This window comes from Colossoma macropomum, unplaced genomic scaffold (genome assembly GCF_904425465.1).
Source record: "Colossoma macropomum unplaced genomic scaffold, Colossoma_macropomum, whole genome shotgun sequence".
Taxonomy (NCBI): domain Eukaryota; kingdom Metazoa; phylum Chordata; class Actinopteri; order Characiformes; family Serrasalmidae; genus Colossoma; species Colossoma macropomum.
In genome coordinates, this window is record NW_023496050.1 from 631,812 (window position 1) to 653,737 (window position 21,926).

Sequence of the window (21,926 nt, forward strand, 5' to 3'; positions counted from 1 at the left end):
AAACCATACTCTGACCATGTTTTAAACCCTGTATCCAAACTGTTGGGCATAAAGGTTTTCATATGTCCAATACTTGTTAATAGTGAAATTGTCTTGGGCAGCCTGAATACTGATTGTACTTTTTTCCATGCCTTAAGGGTGATTGCAGTCCATCGTCCCATTTCTTTCATAGGGGTATCCAAAAATGGTAAGACATGAAGGGGCTCGGGACACATGCTTTTTTTCGATATTAAGCCAGCGTGTACATATTATTCTGGATCCATGTTAACAATGGCTTCATCTGTGCAGTCCAGAAATAATATGTTAAGTTAGGCAATTTAAGCCCTGAACATCCGATCATCGCTCAAGACAGACTTTAACACAAACACACGCTCGGATGAGTGCGGCTGCCCCTTCGTGGCTTTTCTGCCTCTTTGTTTACCAAAACGCACACGCCGGCGGATCAGGAGAAAGAGCATAAGGGGCAGATGCTCCGGGATATTATGCAGGACAAGGAAAAAGTGCTTCAACCCTCCGCTCCCAAGTATTTTGCTCGCAAACATTCAATCGCTGGAGAACAAAATAGACGAGCTGAACGCACCGATCAAGTTTCAGCTCGACATGGCTATCTGCGGCAATACCAAACAATGGCATCACACAGGCCGGCTTCTCCATCTATGGCAAGGACAGAACTCTGGACTCTGGACTCTGGTAAGGGCAGAGGCGGCAGGGTATGTGTTATGGTTAACTCTCGACGGGGAACAGATGTGGCGGTTCTTGCCAGTCACTGCTCTCTAGACACTGAACTCATAAAAGTCAAAGTTCAACCCTTTTTTTTGCCCAGGGATTTTAGCTCACTCATTCTCACTACAGTCTCCCACCTCAGGCAGATAAGTCATGTGCATTGGAGGTTTTGTACGAGACCATTAATGGCCTTGAGAACATTCACCCTGAGGCTGTTTTTATTGTGGTTGGGGATTTTAACAGGGCAAACTTGAAGAAGGTTCTGCCCAAATACTACCAACACATTAAATTTCCCACCCAAGGAGAACAGACTCTTGACCACTGCTACACTGCACTCAAGGACAGTTACAAACCCCTCACCCGCCCTGCCTTCGGCAAATCTGATTACACCTCCATTCTTCTTCTGCCCGCATACAAAGACTTAAACAGGTGAAACCAGTTCTCAGAACAGTCTATCAATGGAGTGAGGAGGCCATCTTCACACTTCAGGACTGCCTTGAATCCATAGACTGGAAGATGTTCCGTGATGCAGCTGGCACAGACATCTATGAATACACTGACTCCATCACAAGCTACATCAATAAATGCACTGAAGAAATTGTACCAAAAATCAATGTCAGATCACTGACTACAAAGAAGGTGTGATCTGTGATAGGGGCTCTTCCTCCTCACTTGCAGATGAACTTAATGCTCATTATGCTCGTTTTGAGGCAACTGACACCTCACCTGCTGAGAAACTCCCAGTAGATGAGGAGAGCTGCGCTCTAGCCATTCCCCTTTCTGAGGTGGTGAGATCCTTCAGGGCTGTTAACCCACACAAGGCACCCGGTCCTGATGGCATCCACAGTCGTGTACTTAAAGCATGTGCCAACCAGCTGGCTGAGGTTTTCACTGACATCTTTAACCTCTCCTTAAGACTGTTAGTGATTCCCACATGCTTTAAGGAAACCACAATTGTTCCAGTCCCCAAGAAATCGTCTGTCACCTGCCTGAATGACTACTGCCCTGTTGCACTGACATCAACAGTTATAAAGTGCTTCGAGCAGCTGGTCAAAGCTCACATCTGCTCAACACTTCCAGCCACCATGGACCCTCACCAATTTGCATACCGCTCCAACAGAGCCACAGACGACGCCATTGCACTAACAATACACACTGCTCTCACACACCTGGACAGAAAGAACACATATGTAAGAATGCTGTTCATAGATTACAGCTCAGCATTCAACACAATCATCCCTGCAAAACTCATTTCTAAGCTCACAGACTTGGGTTTGAACTCTCATCTGTGCAACTGGATACTGGACTTCCTGACGAGCAGACCTCAGGTGGTGAAAGCTGGGAACAGCTTCTCTTCCACACTGCCTCTAAGCACAGGGGCTCCCCAGGGATGTGTGCTCAGCCCCCTCTTGTACTCCCTGTATACACATGACTGTGTAGCCAGACACACATCTAACATCATCTTCAAGTTTACTGATGACACAACCATCCTAGGCCTCATCACTGACAGAGATGAAACAGCCTACAGAGACGAGGTTAGCGCTCTGTCAGAGTGGTGCCATGACAGCAATATTTGTCTCAACATCAGCAAAACAAAGGAGATGATAATGGACTACAGGAAGCTGCAGAGGGGTGGTCACTCTCCCCTATTTATCAATGGAGCTGAAGTGAAGAGAGTCAGCAGTGTGAAGTTTCTTGGCGTACACCTCACTGATGACCTCACCTGGTCCCTCCACACCAACACATTGTGAGATTTGCTCGTCAGCGTCTCTTCTTCCGGTGTAGGCTCAGGAAGTTTGGTCTGATTCCTCAGATCTTCACCAACTTCTACAGATGCACCATAGAGAGCATCCTCACAGGCTGCATCACTGTCTGGTACAGTAGCTGCACTGCCTGTGACCGCAAGGCCCTTAAAGGAGTGATGAGGACGGCAGAAGCCATCATAGGCAACAAACTACCAGCCTTACAGGACATCTACCAAGCCCACTGCCTCAGGAAAATCAAAAAGATCCTGTCAGACAGCAGCCACCCACTGCACAGCCTGTTCACCATCCTGCCATCAGGCAGGAGATTTCACAGCATACAGGCTAGAACAACCCGGTAATGAACAGTTTCTGCCCACAGGCTGTCAGGCTTCTGAACAAGCTGTGAAGCTGTGGGTTCTTCCCCAATTACCATTTCACTCAGTCACTTTGTCAGCATTGTTATGTCATATTACTGCTATGGACAATAACACTTTAACACTAAGTCACTTTAAATAACTAACACTGAGTCGCTTAAGTCACGTTAAAATGTATATATTCTTCACAGATTATCCCTTATCTCTTGTATAATATAAATATATTTGTATATAGCAGAGAGGATTTTTATTTTTGTCTACTTTGTTTACTTTCTGTAGAGTGATTACCTGAGCCTCGCCACAAGCATTTCAAGGCATGAATGTCCTGACATGTTGTGCAAACTGTAAGCTACTTTGATCCAACTGAAAAATTCCACCCCTACTTTTACCCTTTCTTCCAAAGCCGTTCCTTCAAAACACATAAATGCACACAACCTGACTAGTCATTACAGAGAGAGGCTGGAGAGAGATTGCTCAAAGCTGCAATGTAAACATCGTTGAACATATACTCACACATATTACATACAGGACAAACATAGCTAGCAAGCTTACACCTACTGCTTAGCTAACATTAGCAACGGACTAATACGTAAGTACGTATGTAGCTAGCTACATCAATTACATAATTCAGAAAAGTAACAAATTCCCCCATAAACAAAACAAACCAGTAATTACCGGTCTAACAGAAAAATAGCAGCCTTGGCATTGCTCTCCAGGCCTTTCAAGTCCCTTGGGTTTCACCACGATTGGAAAGCCCAATGTTCACTCTGGTTTGACCTTTTGCTTTATCCAACCTCTTTTTGTTCAGTGACTTTTCAACTTCTTTCTTTCTTTCTGTAGCAGTGCAAGCTGTTGTAGGTAGCTGTGTAATTTTCTCTGTCATTCTTGTGAACCTAGCTCGCTACATTTCAGGTGTGTGTGTGTGTGTGTGTGTGTGACTGCTGACAAACAAAGCTCCACTGGAGTGGAAATTCCTATCACACTTTGTGTTCTTGTTGTCATTTCTAAAGTTGTTGTACTTTCTAAAGTAAAGTACTTACTAATTCTTTATAATGTACTAAAGATACAAAACTCATTAGTTACATTATTTCTATGCACTAAGCCAAATGTTATCAAACTTTTACAAACACATGATTAATTAATTACTTTTTCATGTAAATCTGAGTCTGACTCAAGTCAGAACTTGAGAAGTTTTTATTGTCTAAGACTCTTGTACTCGGACTAGTCATGGTCTCAACCATCGGTCTTGGCAAATTTATTTTCTGATCTTGGTCTGATTACCATTTAACCATCAACACTCGTGCTCAGGCAGCTCAGGTGTTAAACTGGACCAGAGCAGAACTTCAGCACCTTTGGCTCAAGGTAAACAGAACTAAGCTCTGGTGCTGTAATTTGATAGAAATGTAAATTTCTTATAAACCTGTGAAATCCATTTAACTATTCGCTTTGATGAACCACAGTGAGAAATGACCTGTAAACAGTTACATACTTGCATGTAAGTATTGGTTGCTTTGTTCATGCTATTTTGTGATGTTGTAACTAGGTAAATAGTATTTAAATTCTGTTATACCATAATGGGCAGATGTAACTAAATCTGATGTAATTAAAAGCATTCTGTCACAGAGAGTTTGTGTAGCCAGGTACAGCTGACACATCTAACAAAGCTAAATCAACATTTGTTCATGCAGTAGACCTGTTCAGAGTAATTGGGTCTTTGCTGAATTTGACAGCCTTGCATAACTATGATGTTTAGTCAATTGTGTCGCTCACTGACTGTTGATAAATGTTCTCAAAGGCACACCATAGCATCTAGCAAGCTAGCTAACAGTGTTTGTAATTTATTGCACAAAGGTGAACTATTTCTACCACTAGTCCGTTAAAACAGGAGGCAGCTGACCCAAGCAGGTAAAAAGAGAGGAAGATTTCTTGATGTCAGATGGGTGGCATTATTGATTGGAAGTTTGTTTTACTAGTTTTTAGGCTTTAGTTTGATTTCTATCTTTATCAGATTGTAATCACAATATAATTTTGATTCCAAACTTAATGAACAAGTATTACTTAACACCGAAGAGTAAATTAATTTACTTAATAAAGCCATCAAGATAGAAACAGACTGTTTTAATCACATTTTCAGGATATTATATGGAATGGGCATTGGTTGGATTAATTTTAGTGGGCAGTGGTTAGGTTCATTTAGAGTGGCCATTTGTTAAATTTGTTAAGAAAGGGAATTGGTTGGATTCATTATGCAAACAGCATTTCTGTTTAAGTAGAGGAGGAGATATTTTGTTATGATTTGAATTTGATTTGAGTGATTTTTGTGTTTATTTATTTATTTATTTATTGGAAAGAGAATCCTTTCTTTATATTTTTTGTACTGGAAGGATATAAAGACTAATTAATGTTGGTCTTGAAGAGGACTTGGACTTAACAAAGGTAGCCTTGACTACAGCTCTGCTTAGCAATGGCTGTGTTAACACTGATAGATACATGGCACATTAAGGACAAGTTTGCTAAGTCTGCACATTCATTTAGCTTTTCTGCTCTATCCAACCCTTTTAGCAACCTTAACACTCTATAATGAACACATTACACAATAATAACATTTTTTGATAGATGTAGTTAAAGGAAACCCTTTTTCATATGTCTTACCTTTGTATGACTGATTAGTGATATTTCCTCTGTAGTTAAAGCTCAATAATATGGCACATATGGCAGCCAGAGAGGCTGAGTCTTTCAGAAGTAAAGATGAGGAGGGGTTCAACACTCTGTGAAAGACTGCACAATCAAATAGTGCAACAATTCAAAAATAACGTTTCTCAATATAAAATAGCAAAGAACTTTTGCTTTTCATCATCTACAGTACATAATATCATTAAAAGATTCAGAGATTCTGGAGAAATCTCTGTATGCAAGGGACAAGGCCAAAAACCAGTATTTGCTGGCCATGATCTTTGGGCCCTCAGGGGGCACTGCATTAAAAGCAGACGTTTCTGTAGAGGAAACTGCATGGGCTCAGGAACAACACTTCTGAAAACCACTGTCTGTGAAAACAGTTCATCACTGCATCCACAAATGCAAGTTAAAACTCTAAAACACAAAAAAGAAACCATATATAAACAGAATCCAGCAATGCTGCCACCTTCTCTGGGCCTGAGCTCATTTTAAATGGACTGAGGGGAAGTGAAAAAGTGTCCTGTGGTTGGACAAATCAACATTGAATTTTTTTTTTTTTTTTGGGAAATCATGGACAGTGTGTCCTCTAGGCTAACGACCACTCAGCTTGTTATCAGCGTACAGTTCAAAAGATAGTATTCATGATGGTGTAGGTGTCCATTAGTGCACATGGCATGGGTGATGTGCACATCTGTGAAGGCATTAATGCTGAATGATATATATATATATATATATATATATATATATATATATATATATATACATATACATGTTTGGGCAACATATGCTGCCATCCAGATGATGTCTCTTTCTGTGAAGGCCTTGCCTATTTCAGCAAGACAATGCCAAACCACATTTTGCATGTATCACAACAGCATGGCTCTGTATTAAGAGTCCAGGTGCCTGCCTGCAGTCCAGACCTGTCATCACTGAAAACATTTGGCACATTATGAAATGAAAAATATGACAAATGAGCCCCCAAGCTGAAATCCTATATCAAACCAGAATGAGAACATTTCACTTTCAAAACTACAGTAGTCTGTCTCCTCAGCTCCCAAACACTTTCAGAGTGTTGCTAAAAGAATAGGTGATGAAACACAGTGGTAAACATGCCCTTGTCCCAACTTTTTTGGAACGTGTTGTTGGCATCAAATTCAAAATGGGCTTATATTTTTCAAAAAACAATAAAATTTCTCAGTTTCAACATTTGATATGTAATATTTTTATTTACATCCTGCACAGCGCCACAACTTTTTTGGAAATGGGGTTGTATATACAGTGTTTAACTGTAACTAAGTGTCTAAGCACATTGTTTAAAACCTTCTTAAAATCGTGGAAATAAGTGTGTTTTACTTGTGATGTAATGTGACAGACTTAATTGTAAAATATACAAGAGGCTTTACTAGTTTGTCCAAAATCCACAATCGAAGTTGAAAAACAGGCGAAGGTCAGTTCCAAAATGAGCCAACAATAAACAAAAGTTATAACAAAGTCATAACAAAGTTAAATCCAGGCAACCAAAATAATACAAACAATTGGTCACAAAGAGTTAAACAAGAACATGGACAACAATTCTCAACAGCTGTACGAAAGAAGCAATACCTTGTAACTAACCTAGCCTAAAGCCCAGGCTTAATAACTAACTGGATATAATCACATGATACATAAAACAGGTTAAAACATCAATAGTCAGGGGAAGCTGATCTGTAATAGGTGGAACCTGGGGACCTTGATGTCACATGTTCACCCAGAGAGTCTTGAGAGTCATGGCTGGAGGGATGCATAACCTGTGAAAAATCATGTATGATTAGTATGGATGCAAACAAACATAATATAGTAAAAAGTAGCAGTAATTTTCTGTTTTAAAAAGTTGATATCATATGAGCCAGTTTGAAGAGAAGTTTGGTTTCTGATTTCTCTTGGTCACTCCCAGCCATTACATAGATTTCCATCATCAGCACAGTTAATTTAATAAAATAAAGTATTGATTAGCATATTGTGCATCAGCACTAAACCTGAGGTCTTTCACCATATGGACCAATGCTGTTTCCATACTATGGTTAGAATAAAAAAAGCTCAATGGAATTTCTCAGATAATTTGTTTGATATTAGATATGAATTTAAATGTCAGAATTTCTGTAAAAGCACAGAGACAGAGAGCGGTTTACACATGATCAAACAAACATCCCAAAAAGTTAAGAAGAAACATGATTAAAATCATGTAAGGAAGAGCTTAATTTGTTTAAAACAGTTTTAAGCTCCTGATAATCGCTAACAGAAAAAGATGTTATTGCTGATGTAAGTGGCTTTTTATAGATTGCACCAGACTAATATATGCTCTGTTTTATGAAGGCTATTTTATTTTGAAAATGAATTGCAAACTCTTAAATTTTAGAAGCAAGGTCACTATTAGACACATAAGCAGAATGTTGGGGTCAATGAATCAGTCTAAGGTGGAAAAAGCCCTTTGGTGTAATGTTTGTGTTTATTAATTACACTAGTGAGGAAACACTGTCTGGATATTTTCATAGCATTATTGCAGGTGGAGGTCTGCTCTATCAATATCATAATGTATTAGCATTAGTATTCTATAGACCATTATTTTCAGATCCTACTCCTGCCTAAAACAAACTGATTAAAGATGCTATGGAAATTGACCTCAAAGAAGACATTATTGACCAGACCATTTATGATTAAATGTATGTTCAAAATCCATGGCTTCCATTCCTCTACACCTTACCTAAGATCCACAAAAGTTTAGAGAACCCAGAATGTAGACCCATTCTCAGGAATCATCAGTATTACAGAGAGGAATCCCCAGTCTGTTGATTACCATCTTAATCCTTTAGTACTGGCTCTGCTATGGAACATGTAGCCACACTCACACATTTTGTGCCAAAAGTTTAAAATTAAACTTATAATCCACAAACAAAATGTTAAGTATAAAAATGTCCAAAATATGTTGCAAGTACAAATAATGAGAGTTAAAACAAATGTAGTTTAAAAAATAATACTTTTCAGTCGTTCTGATATAAATGTATTAGTCATTTTGGCAGTTTTGCTTTTATTTCTTTCTATTTGCTATTTTTGCTGATATCTTTTTTGCTTCTGGAATCGCTCTTTTGGTTCTAAAAATTTTCTTTTCCTTATGACTTTTGGCACTTTTTAACAGGGGGTGGGTCTTTACCTGCTATTGCTATTGCTGAACTGATGTGAACTGACAAGTCTTCTGAACATGTAGCCATTCAGGATGAACAACCTGCAGCATGGCGGAACATGCTGTACTAAATGCTGCTACGAGTGCAGCATTGTATAGCTGATATTATGAACGTTGTGTCATATTCTTTATTATTTTTGTCATATTCTTTATTATTAATGTAACACATGTTTATGGGTCCCGTGTTGACCTGTCTAAAAAATATAACTGTTATTTTGGGCATTGATGAACATAAACTTAGTTGTTTATGAATGAACAAAGCTAAACCACCTTTCAGAGTTTCAACTGCTAGTGCTGACTAGCATAGCAGTGTCCTCTTAGGCTGACTAGGAGAGCCATACTGGTAGCTGCACTAAACTGCCTAAACATCTGATGCTAGTTCACTGCATTAATGTAAAGAGAGTGATTTATGGCAGCATCACTCTGTCAATTGCATGCTGAGATACAAAGCCTGGTTTAGTGATTGACACAGAGGCACTCTGATAGTATAAACAAGAAGAGATTTACGCAAAAGCCTCTATAAATGCTAGAATGGAAAGGCCAACCATGAGATGTCAACTTTATTCTCTTTGTAGTGGTGGGATCAATTTTGAGTGGGCATTGGTTGGATTTATTTAAAGCATTCATTGGTGAGATTAATAGAGAGTGAGCACTGGTTGCATTCATTCAGACCGAGTGTTGAATGCAAAGAAACTTTCAATCCATAACCTATTTGTGTTGGTAAGTAGAAGAGCAAGTACTTCAGTATGGTTTAAATTTGACTATTCTTGTCCATACAGTTTTGTTTTGTGGAAAAAAATCTTTCTTTTGTATTTTTCCAGTAGTTTGTATCTAAAGACTAATTCATTCCTGGTCTTTAAGAGGACTTGATTTTTTTTGGTTTTGTTAATGACCTTGTCAGTGTTTCCGTCTAGTCCATCTGTTGCCTCTTCAAAAAGAGTGCAGTTTGTGGATTCAATGCAGTCCTGTAGCTTTTCAGTGTCTCTACTGGTCTACGTTTTCATTGTTGTTATGACAGGTGTGTTGGTTTTAGTTTTTATATGTAAGTTGGGATGAGGTGAACAAGCCTGTAGTCAGAATGTACTTGGGCATTTGCACTGTTAAAATTTCCCAGAATGACACAATAAATGTTTCTCTACTCACTATGATGATTAACTGTATTAATTATATAGGAAAAAAGTCTTGTTTAATTTTTACTTGAAGTCTAGATAAGACTACAAACAAGATGCAAAATACAAGATCCAGATCCTCAAATATCCTTAAAATGCATATCACCAAGAGATGATGATGTATGTACTTCACTTCAAATGCACACAAGATCTGTTCTGTATGTACTTAAAATAAAATTATAAAGGATTTCACAGCATAAATCATCTAAACCTTACCATTGAATACTACATGATTGACACGCCAGGCTTGAAAGCTTGTTAGTCTAAAGTAACCAAAGGGGTAGGGCTTTTTTTTACAACACAGTATTCTGAGAGGGGATTAGCCATTTTTGTGATTTAAACTGCTGAAACAGTTCTCCCCTATGACATTTTAGATTTCCACTAAATTCCATGAGAACATTTTACAACCTCAATTCTAAAAAAGTTGGGATGCTGTGAAAAATGTAAATAAATGTAAATACAGAAGAAAACAGTAGGCAATGATTTACAAATTTCATAAACCCATATTTTTCACAGTAGAACATCGAACACATATAAAATGTTGAAAGTGAGACATTTTACCATTTTATGAAAAACATTAACTCACTTAGAACTTGATGGCAGCAACGCATCTCAAAAAACGTTGGGACAGGGGCAACAAAAGGCTGGAAATGTAAGTGGTACCAATAAAAAAACAGCTGGAGGAGCAATTTACAACTAGCTCACATGACTGCACATAAAAAGAGCATTTTAGACAGGCAGAGTCTCCCAGAAGCAAAGATGGGCAAAGGTTCACCAATCTACTAAAAACTGCATCTAAAAATTGTGGAACAATTTCAGAAAAATGTTCCTCAATGTAAAATTTTGAAGACTTTGGATATTTACAATACATAATATCATCAAAGGATTCAGAGGATCTGGAGAAATCCCTGTATGCAAGGGACAAGGCCGACGGTCAGTATTGGATGTTTGTGATTTTCAGGCCGCCACCTGAGGCACTGCATTGAAAACAGGCATGATTCTGTACTGGAAATCACTGCAAGGGCTCAGAAACACTTCCAGAAATTATTGTCTGTGAACACAGCTCACCATTCATTCCACAAATGCAATTTAAGCTGTATCATTCAAAGAAGAAGCCAAGAGCATCTGAGAAGAAGGATAAGTGCCATAAATGTAAGCCAGGTGTCAACATGATCTAGAAATGGCGCCGCCTTCTCTGAGCCAGAGCTCATTTAAAATGGACTGAGGCAAAATGGAAAACTGTTCTGTGGTCAGATGAATCAAAATTTGAATTTTTTTTTGAAAAACACGGATGATGTGTCCTGCGGACTCAAGAGGAGAGGGACCATCCAGCTTGTTATCAGCATACAGTTCAAAAGCCTGTATCTCTGATGGTGTGGAGTTGCATTAGTGCCTATGGCGTGGGCAGCTTACACATCTGGAAAGGCACTATGAATGCTGAACAGTAGAGGTTTTAGAACAACATATGCGTCCATCCTGACAACGTCTCTTTCAGGGAAAGCCTTGCATATTTCAGCAAGACAATGTTAAACCACATATTGCATCCATCACAACAGCATGGCTTCGCAGAAGATGTGTCTGGGTGTTGAACTGGCCTCCCTGCAGTTTAGATCTTTCACCAATAGAAAACATTTGATGCATCATTGAAGTGAAAAATCTGGCAAAGAAGACCCAGGAGCTAGAATCCTACATCAGACAAGAATGTAACAACATTCCTGTCTCTGTAAAATGTCTCAATTTCAACATTTGAAATGTGTTCTATGTTCTATTGTGAATAAAATATGGGTCTATGTGATTTGCAAATCATTGTATTCCTTAATACTGATTTCAATATCTGAGCTCAGGTATCAGCTTGATAATGAATACTGATCTGATACCACTGCTTTGGGTGTGTGTGCATGGACTTATGATGCACATAAGTGCATCAAATCACACAGAACAGGTATATGAGTAAATAAGAAATAAAAGAACTGTCACACTGTACAACACATATAAGACAGTGTTAATGCGGATTTAAATACGGTTAGTTTCTGTGCCAATACCTGTCCTGTATCCATAGGTGTAAAGAGTACTGAAAACTCCTACTTAAGTACAAGTACTTTACTGTAGTGATAATTTACCAAGTAGAAGTATTAGTAAATAAAATTACTCAAGTAAGAGTAAATAAGTAGTACACTTACTTGGCTACATCACTGGAAATAATCTGTACAGAAAAACACTAAAGCAAAACATGATATTATGTGGGGAAAAATGTTCTGAGAGCTGAGACTGATGACAGTTTGCTCTGCTAGTGAACATTTCAATTCACTTCAATTCATGCTGTTCACAGCTAAACAGCCTCTCATAGTTGAAGATAAACACCAAGGCTGAGAGATAGAGAGAGACGAAGAGAGGGGGGAGAGAGAAAGAGAGGGGGATGAGGAAGAGAGTGACAGAGAGAGGAAGAGAGAGAGACAGAAGAAGAGAGAAGGGAGAATAAGAGAGACTGAGAGATAGAAGAAGAAGAAGGGAGGGAGAGAGAGAGAGGTAGGGCAAGGAGGTGAGGAGGGATCAGGCCTGTCAGTTTAAACACCAACAGTGCGACAGAATCACTGCGCAGAGTTTATGAAAAACCTGTATTAGACTAGATTTCTTGTATCACAGCTGTTCACAACCATTTATCTCCAAAACAGCAGCTAAACTAGGCTGTATTTTAAACGGGTAAACTGTAGCCTGTGGGCAACACCTGTTAACTAAAGTATCTGACAGGCACTTGTAATAAACTAAAAGATTTCAAGTTTAAATATAGCCGCAAGTGGCAATGAGCAGGTTCAAGCATGCAACAGCAGTATGGGCCCTTCTGCAGGTTTAGCCCATTAGGCCTAAAAAGGCCTCAAGCTGTGGGTCTTATTTATAGGCAGAGTGAATAGAACTGAAAGGAAGTCAGTTCATCAAAGGCCATAAACAACGAGCAGAGGTCTTTAAACACATTATAGGTTTATATTCATATGCACTGATCTACACTGGTTTGTAGAACATCCAAGAGGTTGTCAACATAGATGTCAAAACTACATGACTAATGGCAGCATTTCTCACATAGTAGCACTTCCACAGTGGATTGGTTCTATATTTAAGCCGTTGATTTGATGTAGGCCATAATGAGGCCCAATGCACTCATAAGAGGTCCTATTGGTGTAGAGGAGCTCAGTGAAAGTGGGTCAGAATTAGTAAAAAGGCCACAATATGGTTTCATTCTTGATCAGGGACCATATCCAAAGAGGTTCACCAAGTTTTGGTCAGAATGACCTTTTGACCTTCGTATAATAAGCCTTTGTATAGTGAAATCTTTGAATGAATAAGCCAAAATAAAAGACAGGCAGTGCAATTTTTGACATAAAATGTAATTAGAAAGTTTCTCATGTGAGTGAACTGAGTCACATGGCACCAATTGTTTATATGTCGACCTTGTAATAACATTATAATAGCATTTTATTGATTTTTAAGTGTTTTTGAGTGCTAAAGCACCCCCTAAAGGCTAATCTGGACCAAATTTGGCATACACTATTAAAGTCTAAATATGTAAAAATCCTTAAAGTTTGGAAATGATCTGACCAATGACTGTTGAGTTATAGCAAATCAAGCTAGCAATGCCATGGTTGCAGTAATTAATTGATTGATTCTCAATACACTCAGTGGAACAGTCAAAATGTTTTTGATAATTCTTGAGGATCAGTGTCTTCTGAATCTTAAGATACTAATTTGATGAAAATTAGCCAAAAATCCAGAGACTAGTTCGCAAGAATAGGTTTTTCACATTATGCAAATTAGCTCAAAAACTAAGCAGGTGTGGCTAAAAGTGACTGGGGTGCACTTGTTCAGCACATCCCAAGGAATCATCAGAAAAAAGAATTTTGTCTCTATCTCACTCTGATCAAAAGTTACAGGCAAAAATATGAGTAAAGTTGAAAAAGATGAAAAGTTGAAACATAGGACTAAAGTAAAGTATGAGCTCAGTGAAAGTGGGTCAGAATTAGTGAAAAGGCCACAATATGGTATGATTCTTGGTCAGGGGCCATATCCAAAGATGTTTACCAAGTTTTGGTCAGACTGACCTTTTGACCTTTGTATAATAAGCCTTCGTATAATGTAGTCTTCGAATGAATAAGCAAAAATACCAGACAAACAGTACAATTTGTGACATGACATGTAATTACAAAGTTGTTCATGTGAGTGACCGGAGTCGTATGGCACCATTTGTTTATCTGTCGACCTTGTAATAACATTGTATTGACATTTTAATTGATTTTTAAGGTTTTTTTTGGAGTGCTAAAGTGCCCCCTAAAGGCCACTCTGGACCAAAATTGGCAGACACCATTTCAGTCCAAATATGTAAAAGTCCTTAACGGTTGGACATGATCTGTCCAATGACTGTTGAGTTATAGCTAAACAAGCTAACAATGCCATGGTCACAGTAATTAATTGATTGATCCACACGACCCTGAGTAGAAAAGTCAACATGTTTTTGATAATTATTTATCTACAGATGCCAAAGAATTTTTCCAGACCAAGTTCAAAAAGATTGGATCAAAATCCAGGGACTAGTTCAAAAAGTAGGCTTTTTAAACAGTTACCGATTACAAAAAAACTATGCAGTTTTATAATAAATATGCATTTGCAAAATTGTTTGGAATAACATACTACATATGATACACAAGGATGTTCAAGCAAACTTGTAATAAAATAGTAATAAAATGTAATAATATGTTAATTTTTATGATTACGCCCCCAGTGGTAAATTTTTTTCAAACTTGATTAGTTGTTAGAAAGTGGCTGTATGTAGAGATCATTCAAGTTTCATAATGATGGATCAATGGTAAGCCTGTCAAAAGCCTGCTAAATGCTGATTGGCCGATGGTGACCATCTACTTCAATTAATCAATTTGTTCTTATGGATTCACTTATAGTCTGGCCAACAGATGGTATCTGCAAAGTTTCGGATGCTGAGAAACAGCCATGTAGCATTAACTCCGCCCCCTAATGACATATGTGCACAAAAATCGAATGGCTACCTCAGAATCTTCTCCCAAATGTGTCTGTCAAGTTTGAATTTTTTTGGCTGAAGGGTTGTCGAATTATATAATTTTAAATTAATTCTGAATTATTTTGATTCTTAATTATTATTGACCTTCAGGCTCTTCTGAATTTTTTGACACCAAAAACATGAGGATCGGGCAAAAATTGTAGGACTAGTTCACAAAAGTAGGTTTTGCATATTTGGCAATATTGTGAAAAATCTAAGTGGGCGGAACTAAATGGTCCAAATGGCAAAGTTGTTTGTTTGGACCCAAGGAACCAGGAAAAAAATATGGCTTAGCACGCAAAAATCTGGTTTAGGAGTTATGAGGCAAAACTGATTTTCCTGCACTATAGTGCCCCCTTGTGGCCGACTGGGCTGATTCCTTGCGCCTGAGTAGCGGGAGGGACTACTGTCTGTTGACCAAGTTTCAAGTCTCTAGGACTTACAGTTTGGGCTGTGCGTTCCGTTTCAGGGAAGAAAAAGAATATGAAGAAAAATCTAGACAATTACAATAGGGTTCAATGCATCGCATGCTTGAACGCATTGCATGCTTGAACCCTAATAAAAAGAATCATTAAAAAAGAAGAAAACCGTAAACATGGTAACTGCATAGCTCGGATCAGCTAGCTTGGCTAATGCTCCCTTAAGCTGGAGCCGAGTTGTGAAAGCAGAGATCTCAGCAGCTTTCGTGTTTGGCCACTGATAACGTTGTTTTCTTTAGTTTATGTGAAAATGAATACAGAAGACCATTTGGACGTGGTCTGTTCCTCATGTGTGCTGGTTTAGTTCTCCTCTGTTCTTCTCCAGTAAACTGGACATTTCTGTTGTGCTTTTCCTGCTGGAGCTGCTGTTTTTTGATTGGTGAATCTTTTAAATTTAACCACACTTCATTCATATTGGTTTCTGAGCTGATACGCTCATCATTTATTTTACTCTGTAATGTTATGAAAATTAAAGTAGGGAAGCAAAAGTATTTCATTAAAAATGAACTCAAGTAAGAGTAAAAATACTATGATTTAATTTTACTCCAAAAAGTAAAAGTACTGTTACAGGGAAAGATATACTGTAATCAGGGTAAATATAATTCGTTACTTACACTTCTGCCTGTATCTCAAAGCTGTGCATCACTGCAAGTGAGGAATACACCTATAAAGTGTACAAAACAGAAAAGAGGTGCTATTTTTTTTTTAATATAATTTATATTATTTTTATATAATATGAGAATTTTATTTTTCCACAAATGTGGGCTATAAACTATACACAGATGGTGTCTCTTCAGTGATCTGCTCTATAAAAATGATTTTTATAAAATAATACAATAAGAGCGTCTAAGATTTGTTGCTCTCAGCAGTAAATTGTAAGCACAGCGATATGTGTATGATCGTAAAACACGTTCTGTTAATTTGACGGGAGCTTTTACAAAATAAATAAAAAAATAAACATTTACATTTATTTCATGCAGTTACTGAATAATTTGCCTTACGATTTGGTCACGTAAATTCAGGTGGAAAAACCAAAAAATACCCTGGGGAATAAGGCCCAAAGGAATATATAGAGAATATGTATTGGATTTTATTATGTTTTTAATGGTAGTTAATAATTTGCCTTACTTTGTCTTACTTTTCAGGAAAGAGAATCCAGATCCAGACAAAAAGATCTCTTGAGCAGACTTGGCCTTGATGATAAACTTACGGAAAAAAGCTTTCTTGTAATATCCCCGTCCTCATTACATAATGAGGAGCCCAGAAAAGAGACAGATTTGGTTCACACTTTCATGCAACGGCTTTTGACAACGGATTACAGAGCAAGACACATCAATGGAAAAAATATCGTGTGTAGAGGAAAAAAGCAGAGCCATATTCACCCAATGGACATTCAGATGGCATTGTTTTTTTGTGCAGATCATTTTCTTCAACAGACCATGGTAACTAAACTGTCACAATGTCAGTATGCAGTCCCTTTGTTGGTGCCCAGTCCCTTCTCCAGAAACATTGAATTCCCTTTGTGGACTATGCGCCAAATCAGTAAGAGCTGGAAGACCACTGATATTTCAGACAAAGTCATCAGCAAAACTCTGCCTGTGTGGAAAGCTACAACTCCAATGGTGGCATTCTTCAGGATTGGCTCCATTATCTCATCTAAGTCTCAACTGATGAACAGGCTGATCAATGAGAAGCACAACACATTCTTCCACAGGAACTGTCCGGGCAGCAGCAGAGATCGTCTACTGATGGATGGAGTGGTGGAGATCGCCTGGTACTGTCCATCTGGGAAAAGCACTGATCATTTCACTGACTGTGTTGCATTCTGTAATCTACATGGTGATTCCAGCACAAATGTGACTCAAAGAAAGATTCTCACTGAAGTGGCCTCAGTAAATGTTGTGCTTTTACCCATGCTTGAGAATACGGCAATTGTACAGGATCTTTCTAAGAATTCAACACCTCTCATTGTTGTTCTTACTGATGAAGAGGATGAAACTAAAGATGTTGTGTCTGAGATAGGAGACAGAAAATACAGAGTGGCACTGAAGAACAGAAATAATTCTGATGTTTCTATTGCACTCAGACGTGTCATAAAGGATTGCCTTTTCCAAAAGCCTCAAACTTTTAGGCTTGAACATATTGCAAAATACAAAAACATCCAGTTGGATGAGCTCAATAAAGCCTGTCAGAGAGGAAAAGAAGCTGCACAATTAATAATGAGGTTCCTGGAGAGTGAAAATCCTTCCACAGTCAAAGAAAGATATCTTCCCTGCCAGGGAAAACTGTGGCACGACTGGTGTCAAAAAAACAAAGACCTAAGACGGCTTCAAAGTGACAACGTAGAAAAAGAGAAAAGCACAAAGCAAAAAGAAATGAGGGACATAAGAAAAAAACAGGCACATGGCTCCAGTGAACTCATGCGGTTATTTGTTCAGAGTTTGGAGTCTCTCCCAAACATTAACAAAATGTATTTTCTCAAGTGGATTGCAATTCAACTAGATGACTTCACTTCTGACACTCTCTCTGCCATCAATCAAGAATATGACCAAAAATGGAAGGAAGTGTTAGCTTTGAAAAAAGCACATGAAAAAGGACCCTCAAAGAATTTTGATTTAAAACAGATAAAAACAGATGAGCTGAATGTTGAACAATCAAACTTAGAAAACATCTCAAACAAGCTTAATGCTGCAACCTTTGGTTTACAGCATATGTTGAGAGAGATGTGCCAGATTTATGAAGCCTCAGTCTGTGGAATGGAGAAGAACAAGATTAAAAACCTTTCTTACCTGCCTAGACTTGTTGCTGAGCTCATGATATCTGGGCACCCAATGGAGCTGATCGATGGTGACGCAGCTCATGTTCCTCTGGTCTGGTTATCAGCAGTTCTAGATGAGCTTATCAAGAAACTGGGAGATCAGAGAGTTTTTGTGTTGTCAGTTTTGGGGATTCAGAGCTCTGGGAAATCCACTATGCTCAATGCTATGTTTGGACTCCAGTTTGCAGTCAGTGCTGGAAGATGCACCAAAGGAGCCTTCATGCAGCTGGTCAAAGTGTCTGAGGAGATGAAGAAAGAAGTGAAATTTGACTACATTCTGGTTATTGACACTGAAGGCCTTCGGGCTTTTGAGCTGGCTGGAAAGAACACCATACATCATGATAATGAACTGGCAACATTTGTTGTAGGTCTTGGAAACATGACTTTGATTAACATTTTTGGAGAAAATCCATCAGAGATGCAGGACATCCTTCAGATTGTTGTTCGGGTCTTCATGAGGATGAAGAAGGTCAGGCTGAATCCCAGCTGTATGTTTGTGCACCAGAATGTCACTGGTATTGTGGCTGCAGAGAAAATCAAGGAGGGAAGGAGACGTTTACAAGATAAACTGGATGAAATGACTAAGTTAGCTGCTGAAGAAGAAGCCTATGATGCAGAATGTTTCAGTGATGTCATTGCATTTGATGTACAGAATGATGTGAAGTACTTTTCGCAGCTCTGGGAGGGCAACCCACCCATGGCTCCACCAAACCCATGCTACAGTGAAAATGTTCAAGAGCTAAAAAGACACATTCTTTCTCGTGCATCACAGACAAATGGCATGAAATTATCGCAGTTTCAGATGCGCGTGAACGACCTGTGGAATGCACTGCTGAATGAAAATTTTGTTTTTAGTTTCAAGAATGCACACGAGATATCAGTGTACAGGAAACTGGAGGAGGAGTATGAGAAATGGACCTGGAGTCTCAGGAGTGCCATGCTGAGCATTAAAGACAAAATGCTTAACAGAGTAGAATGTGGAAAAATGGAAACACTTGACAGACAAGAGCTTATGAGAGAAACAAAAGTGACCTTGCAAACTATCCAAAAAGCATCTAAAGTCTATTTTGAAGAAAACAGTGAAAAGGAAACACTGATTCAGTGGAAATGCAGATTTGAGAAACAAATACAAAACCTCCATGATGACCTTGTAAATGAGACAAAAAGAAAACTGGATGACAACATTCAACAGAAAACTTTTCACAAAAAGCTGGACCCGCAACTGATAAACTATGAGAAGACACTCTTTGAAATGATCAAAGAGTTTGCATTGAAGCTTAAAGAAAATGGCAATAAAAATAGAGATTCAAAGGCAGAATTTGATTCAGTGTGGGGAGAGTGGGTCTGTCAGTTGGCTGAACACGCTCCAAAAGATGCTAACATATCAAAGGATGTGACTGACATTCTGGGAGAGTTCTATGAATATGGCCTTGTTGTTCATCAAAAGGCATCTCATGAATACCGAAAAATTTACAACACTTGCAATTTCAAAGATTATGTCTCTATGAAAAAGAGCATGTTCACTTGCAAGGAAAAGTGTCTTAATTCAGAGGATCAAAGATCAATACGAGAGCTGATTTCTGAGGTCATTGAACAAACAACAGAAAAAGTGAATTCATTTACTGTCTCAGTGCAGGGATATAGTAAAACCTACATCCAAGACATTGCACGTAATGTCAGAGAACTTGTGCAAAATTTTAATTCAAAAGATTCCTTTAAGTTTAAGAAAGAGTTCTTAATAGATCTCTCCCTTTATGTGTGTGAACAGGCAGAAGTTCGCTTTGCAGAACTTCACAAACACAAGGAATCAAATGATCCACTTCTTTACTTTGAAGAGAAAAAAGCTGACTACTTTAAAATCTTTCAGAAATACTGCCAGGGAGCAACATCAGCAGCTGTGCTTGTGGACCAAATCTGTAGTAAACTGAGAGAAACAATCCTGCAGAGTGTGTACAACATGATCACTACCTTCATTTGTAGACAAATGAGAGGGAAGCCGCCATTTAATGGGAACAGAAGTGATCTGGAAAAACACATCCTGAAGTCACTGGCAGAACAGAAAGGAAAGAAGGATGAGAAGTTTAAAAACTTCTTAACATACATGAACGATCCAAAGTCGCACTTTGAAAATTTCATTAGAGACAAAGTTAGAAAGTACATGGAAGCAGAAAATCCTCAAGCAGTTTCTGCAATCAAAGAACACATTGAACACAAACATAAAAGTGTCAGTAGTGCGGCCAAAATGGCCAGAGATAAGGTCAAAGCTGTCAGTGGAGATGTAAAAATGTGGCTGGATTTATTTTTCAGCAGCCTTGTAGATGAGTTAGGAGACACTAGAGTTCACTTGAGAGATGATGTCTCTGAGGAGATCACTGACTTTGATGTTCTGGTGAATTTTATGAAGACAGAGCTCTCTGATGGCATTAAAGAGCTAAAAGGAAGCATCAGTAAGCTTTCAGACTTGAAACTGGAGATGTTCAGAGAAAAACCTGATGAGATTCTGATCAAACACTTCTGCAGGTGCTGCTGGGTGCAGTGCCCCTTCTGTGGAGCTGTCTGTACCAACAGCCAAGAAAACCACACTGGAGATCACAATGCTGATTTCCATCGCTCATCTGGAATGAGTGGTATGTTTTTTAAAGATACAACAGAATTTTCTATAAACTTCTGCACAACAAAAGTAGCAAGTGACCTGCGTTTTTGTCCTGGAGGTTCAGAGAAGTCCTTCCCTTACAGGCAGTACAGGACAGCAGGAGGAGAATATGCTAAATGGCTGATCTCTTCTGATTTTTCTGACCTGGCATATTGGAAATGGTTTGTTTGGGAATTCAAGGACAACCTTGAAAATCACCACAAGAAAACCTTCAGTGGATGGGAGGAGATTCCTGCTGAATGGAGAAAATTGAAACAGTCTGATGCAGTTGCAAGCTTAGGAATTAAATGAATAGATTTGACAATTCTGTTACTTACAGGAAGTGTTTCTACATAAATGATGATACAACAAATTTGCTGCCTCACTAACTTACCATACTGAGGAGGAAAATATAGAAGAATTAAAAATAATTCAACAACAGGACAAAAAACATATTTTTTGCAGTTTTGATTTTTTTTGTTACACTGAAACATCATTTATTCATGCATATCTTCTCTGTCCGAAAAAATTTACATGTATTTTTGGAGATTTTTATTTCTCTACATCATGTGAACACAGCACTGCATTGTGTGAAAATATCATGATGAATGGACCAAAAGAAGCGCTCCAAAATCATTTGAAACAAAACCTCTTAACATTAACTTTACACTGAAAATTAAGAGCATTTTTGCCTTGTCTTGCAAGGTTACAATTTTGAGACACTTGTTTTTATTGATTATATTATAACTACATAATCTGTAACACTCTGAATTAATGTAAGCATGTGAAACATATTAAACTAAGGACTAGAGTACACTAATTGTGTAACTTTCTTTGTAACTGTTGAATGCATGCTGTGATCAGAATACAAATGTTGGCAGCACTTTACAGATTAGTAGTAAGTGGGTAATAATATGGTAATATTACAGTAACTAGTTATAGCAGTAACACATTGTTAAAAACATCTTAATAGTAACATGTTGTGCTAACCTAAAAATTACACACTTATTTTCTAGTTGTTATTAAATGATAAG

General features: G+C 38.2%; 1 protein-coding gene across 1 annotated transcript; it reads left to right on the forward strand.

The window, feature by feature from the left end:
• The first annotated feature begins 600 nt into the window (after positions 1-600).
• On the forward strand, positions 601-21,204 carry LOC118804486 (interferon-induced very large GTPase 1-like). The gene is made up of 5 exons (XM_036564972.1): positions 601-710; positions 853-1,152; positions 1,379-2,470; positions 2,557-2,809; positions 16,588-21,204. Exons 1-5 carry the CDS (start codon positions 601-603, stop codon positions 21,202-21,204), a joined length of 6,372 nt encoding a protein of 2,123 aa, XP_036420865.1.
• The last annotated feature ends 722 nt before the right edge of the window (positions 21,205-21,926 follow it).

What these genes read in the sequence shown, in the direction of transcription:
- LOC118804486 (XM_036564972.1), top strand. Translation starts at nt 601, where the DNA reads ATGGCTATCTGCGGCAATACCAAACAATGGCATCACACAGGCCGGCTT. An exon ending in GTAAGGGCAGAGGCGGCAGG is followed by an intron (nt 711 to 852) that starts GTATGTGTTATG and finishes TTCTCACTACAG; the next exon opens with TCTCCCACCTCAGGCAGATA. An exon ending in GGAGATTTCACAGCATACAG is followed by an intron (nt 2,810 to 16,587) that starts GCTAGAACAACC and finishes CTTACTTTTCAG; the next exon opens with GAAAGAGAATCCAGATCCAG.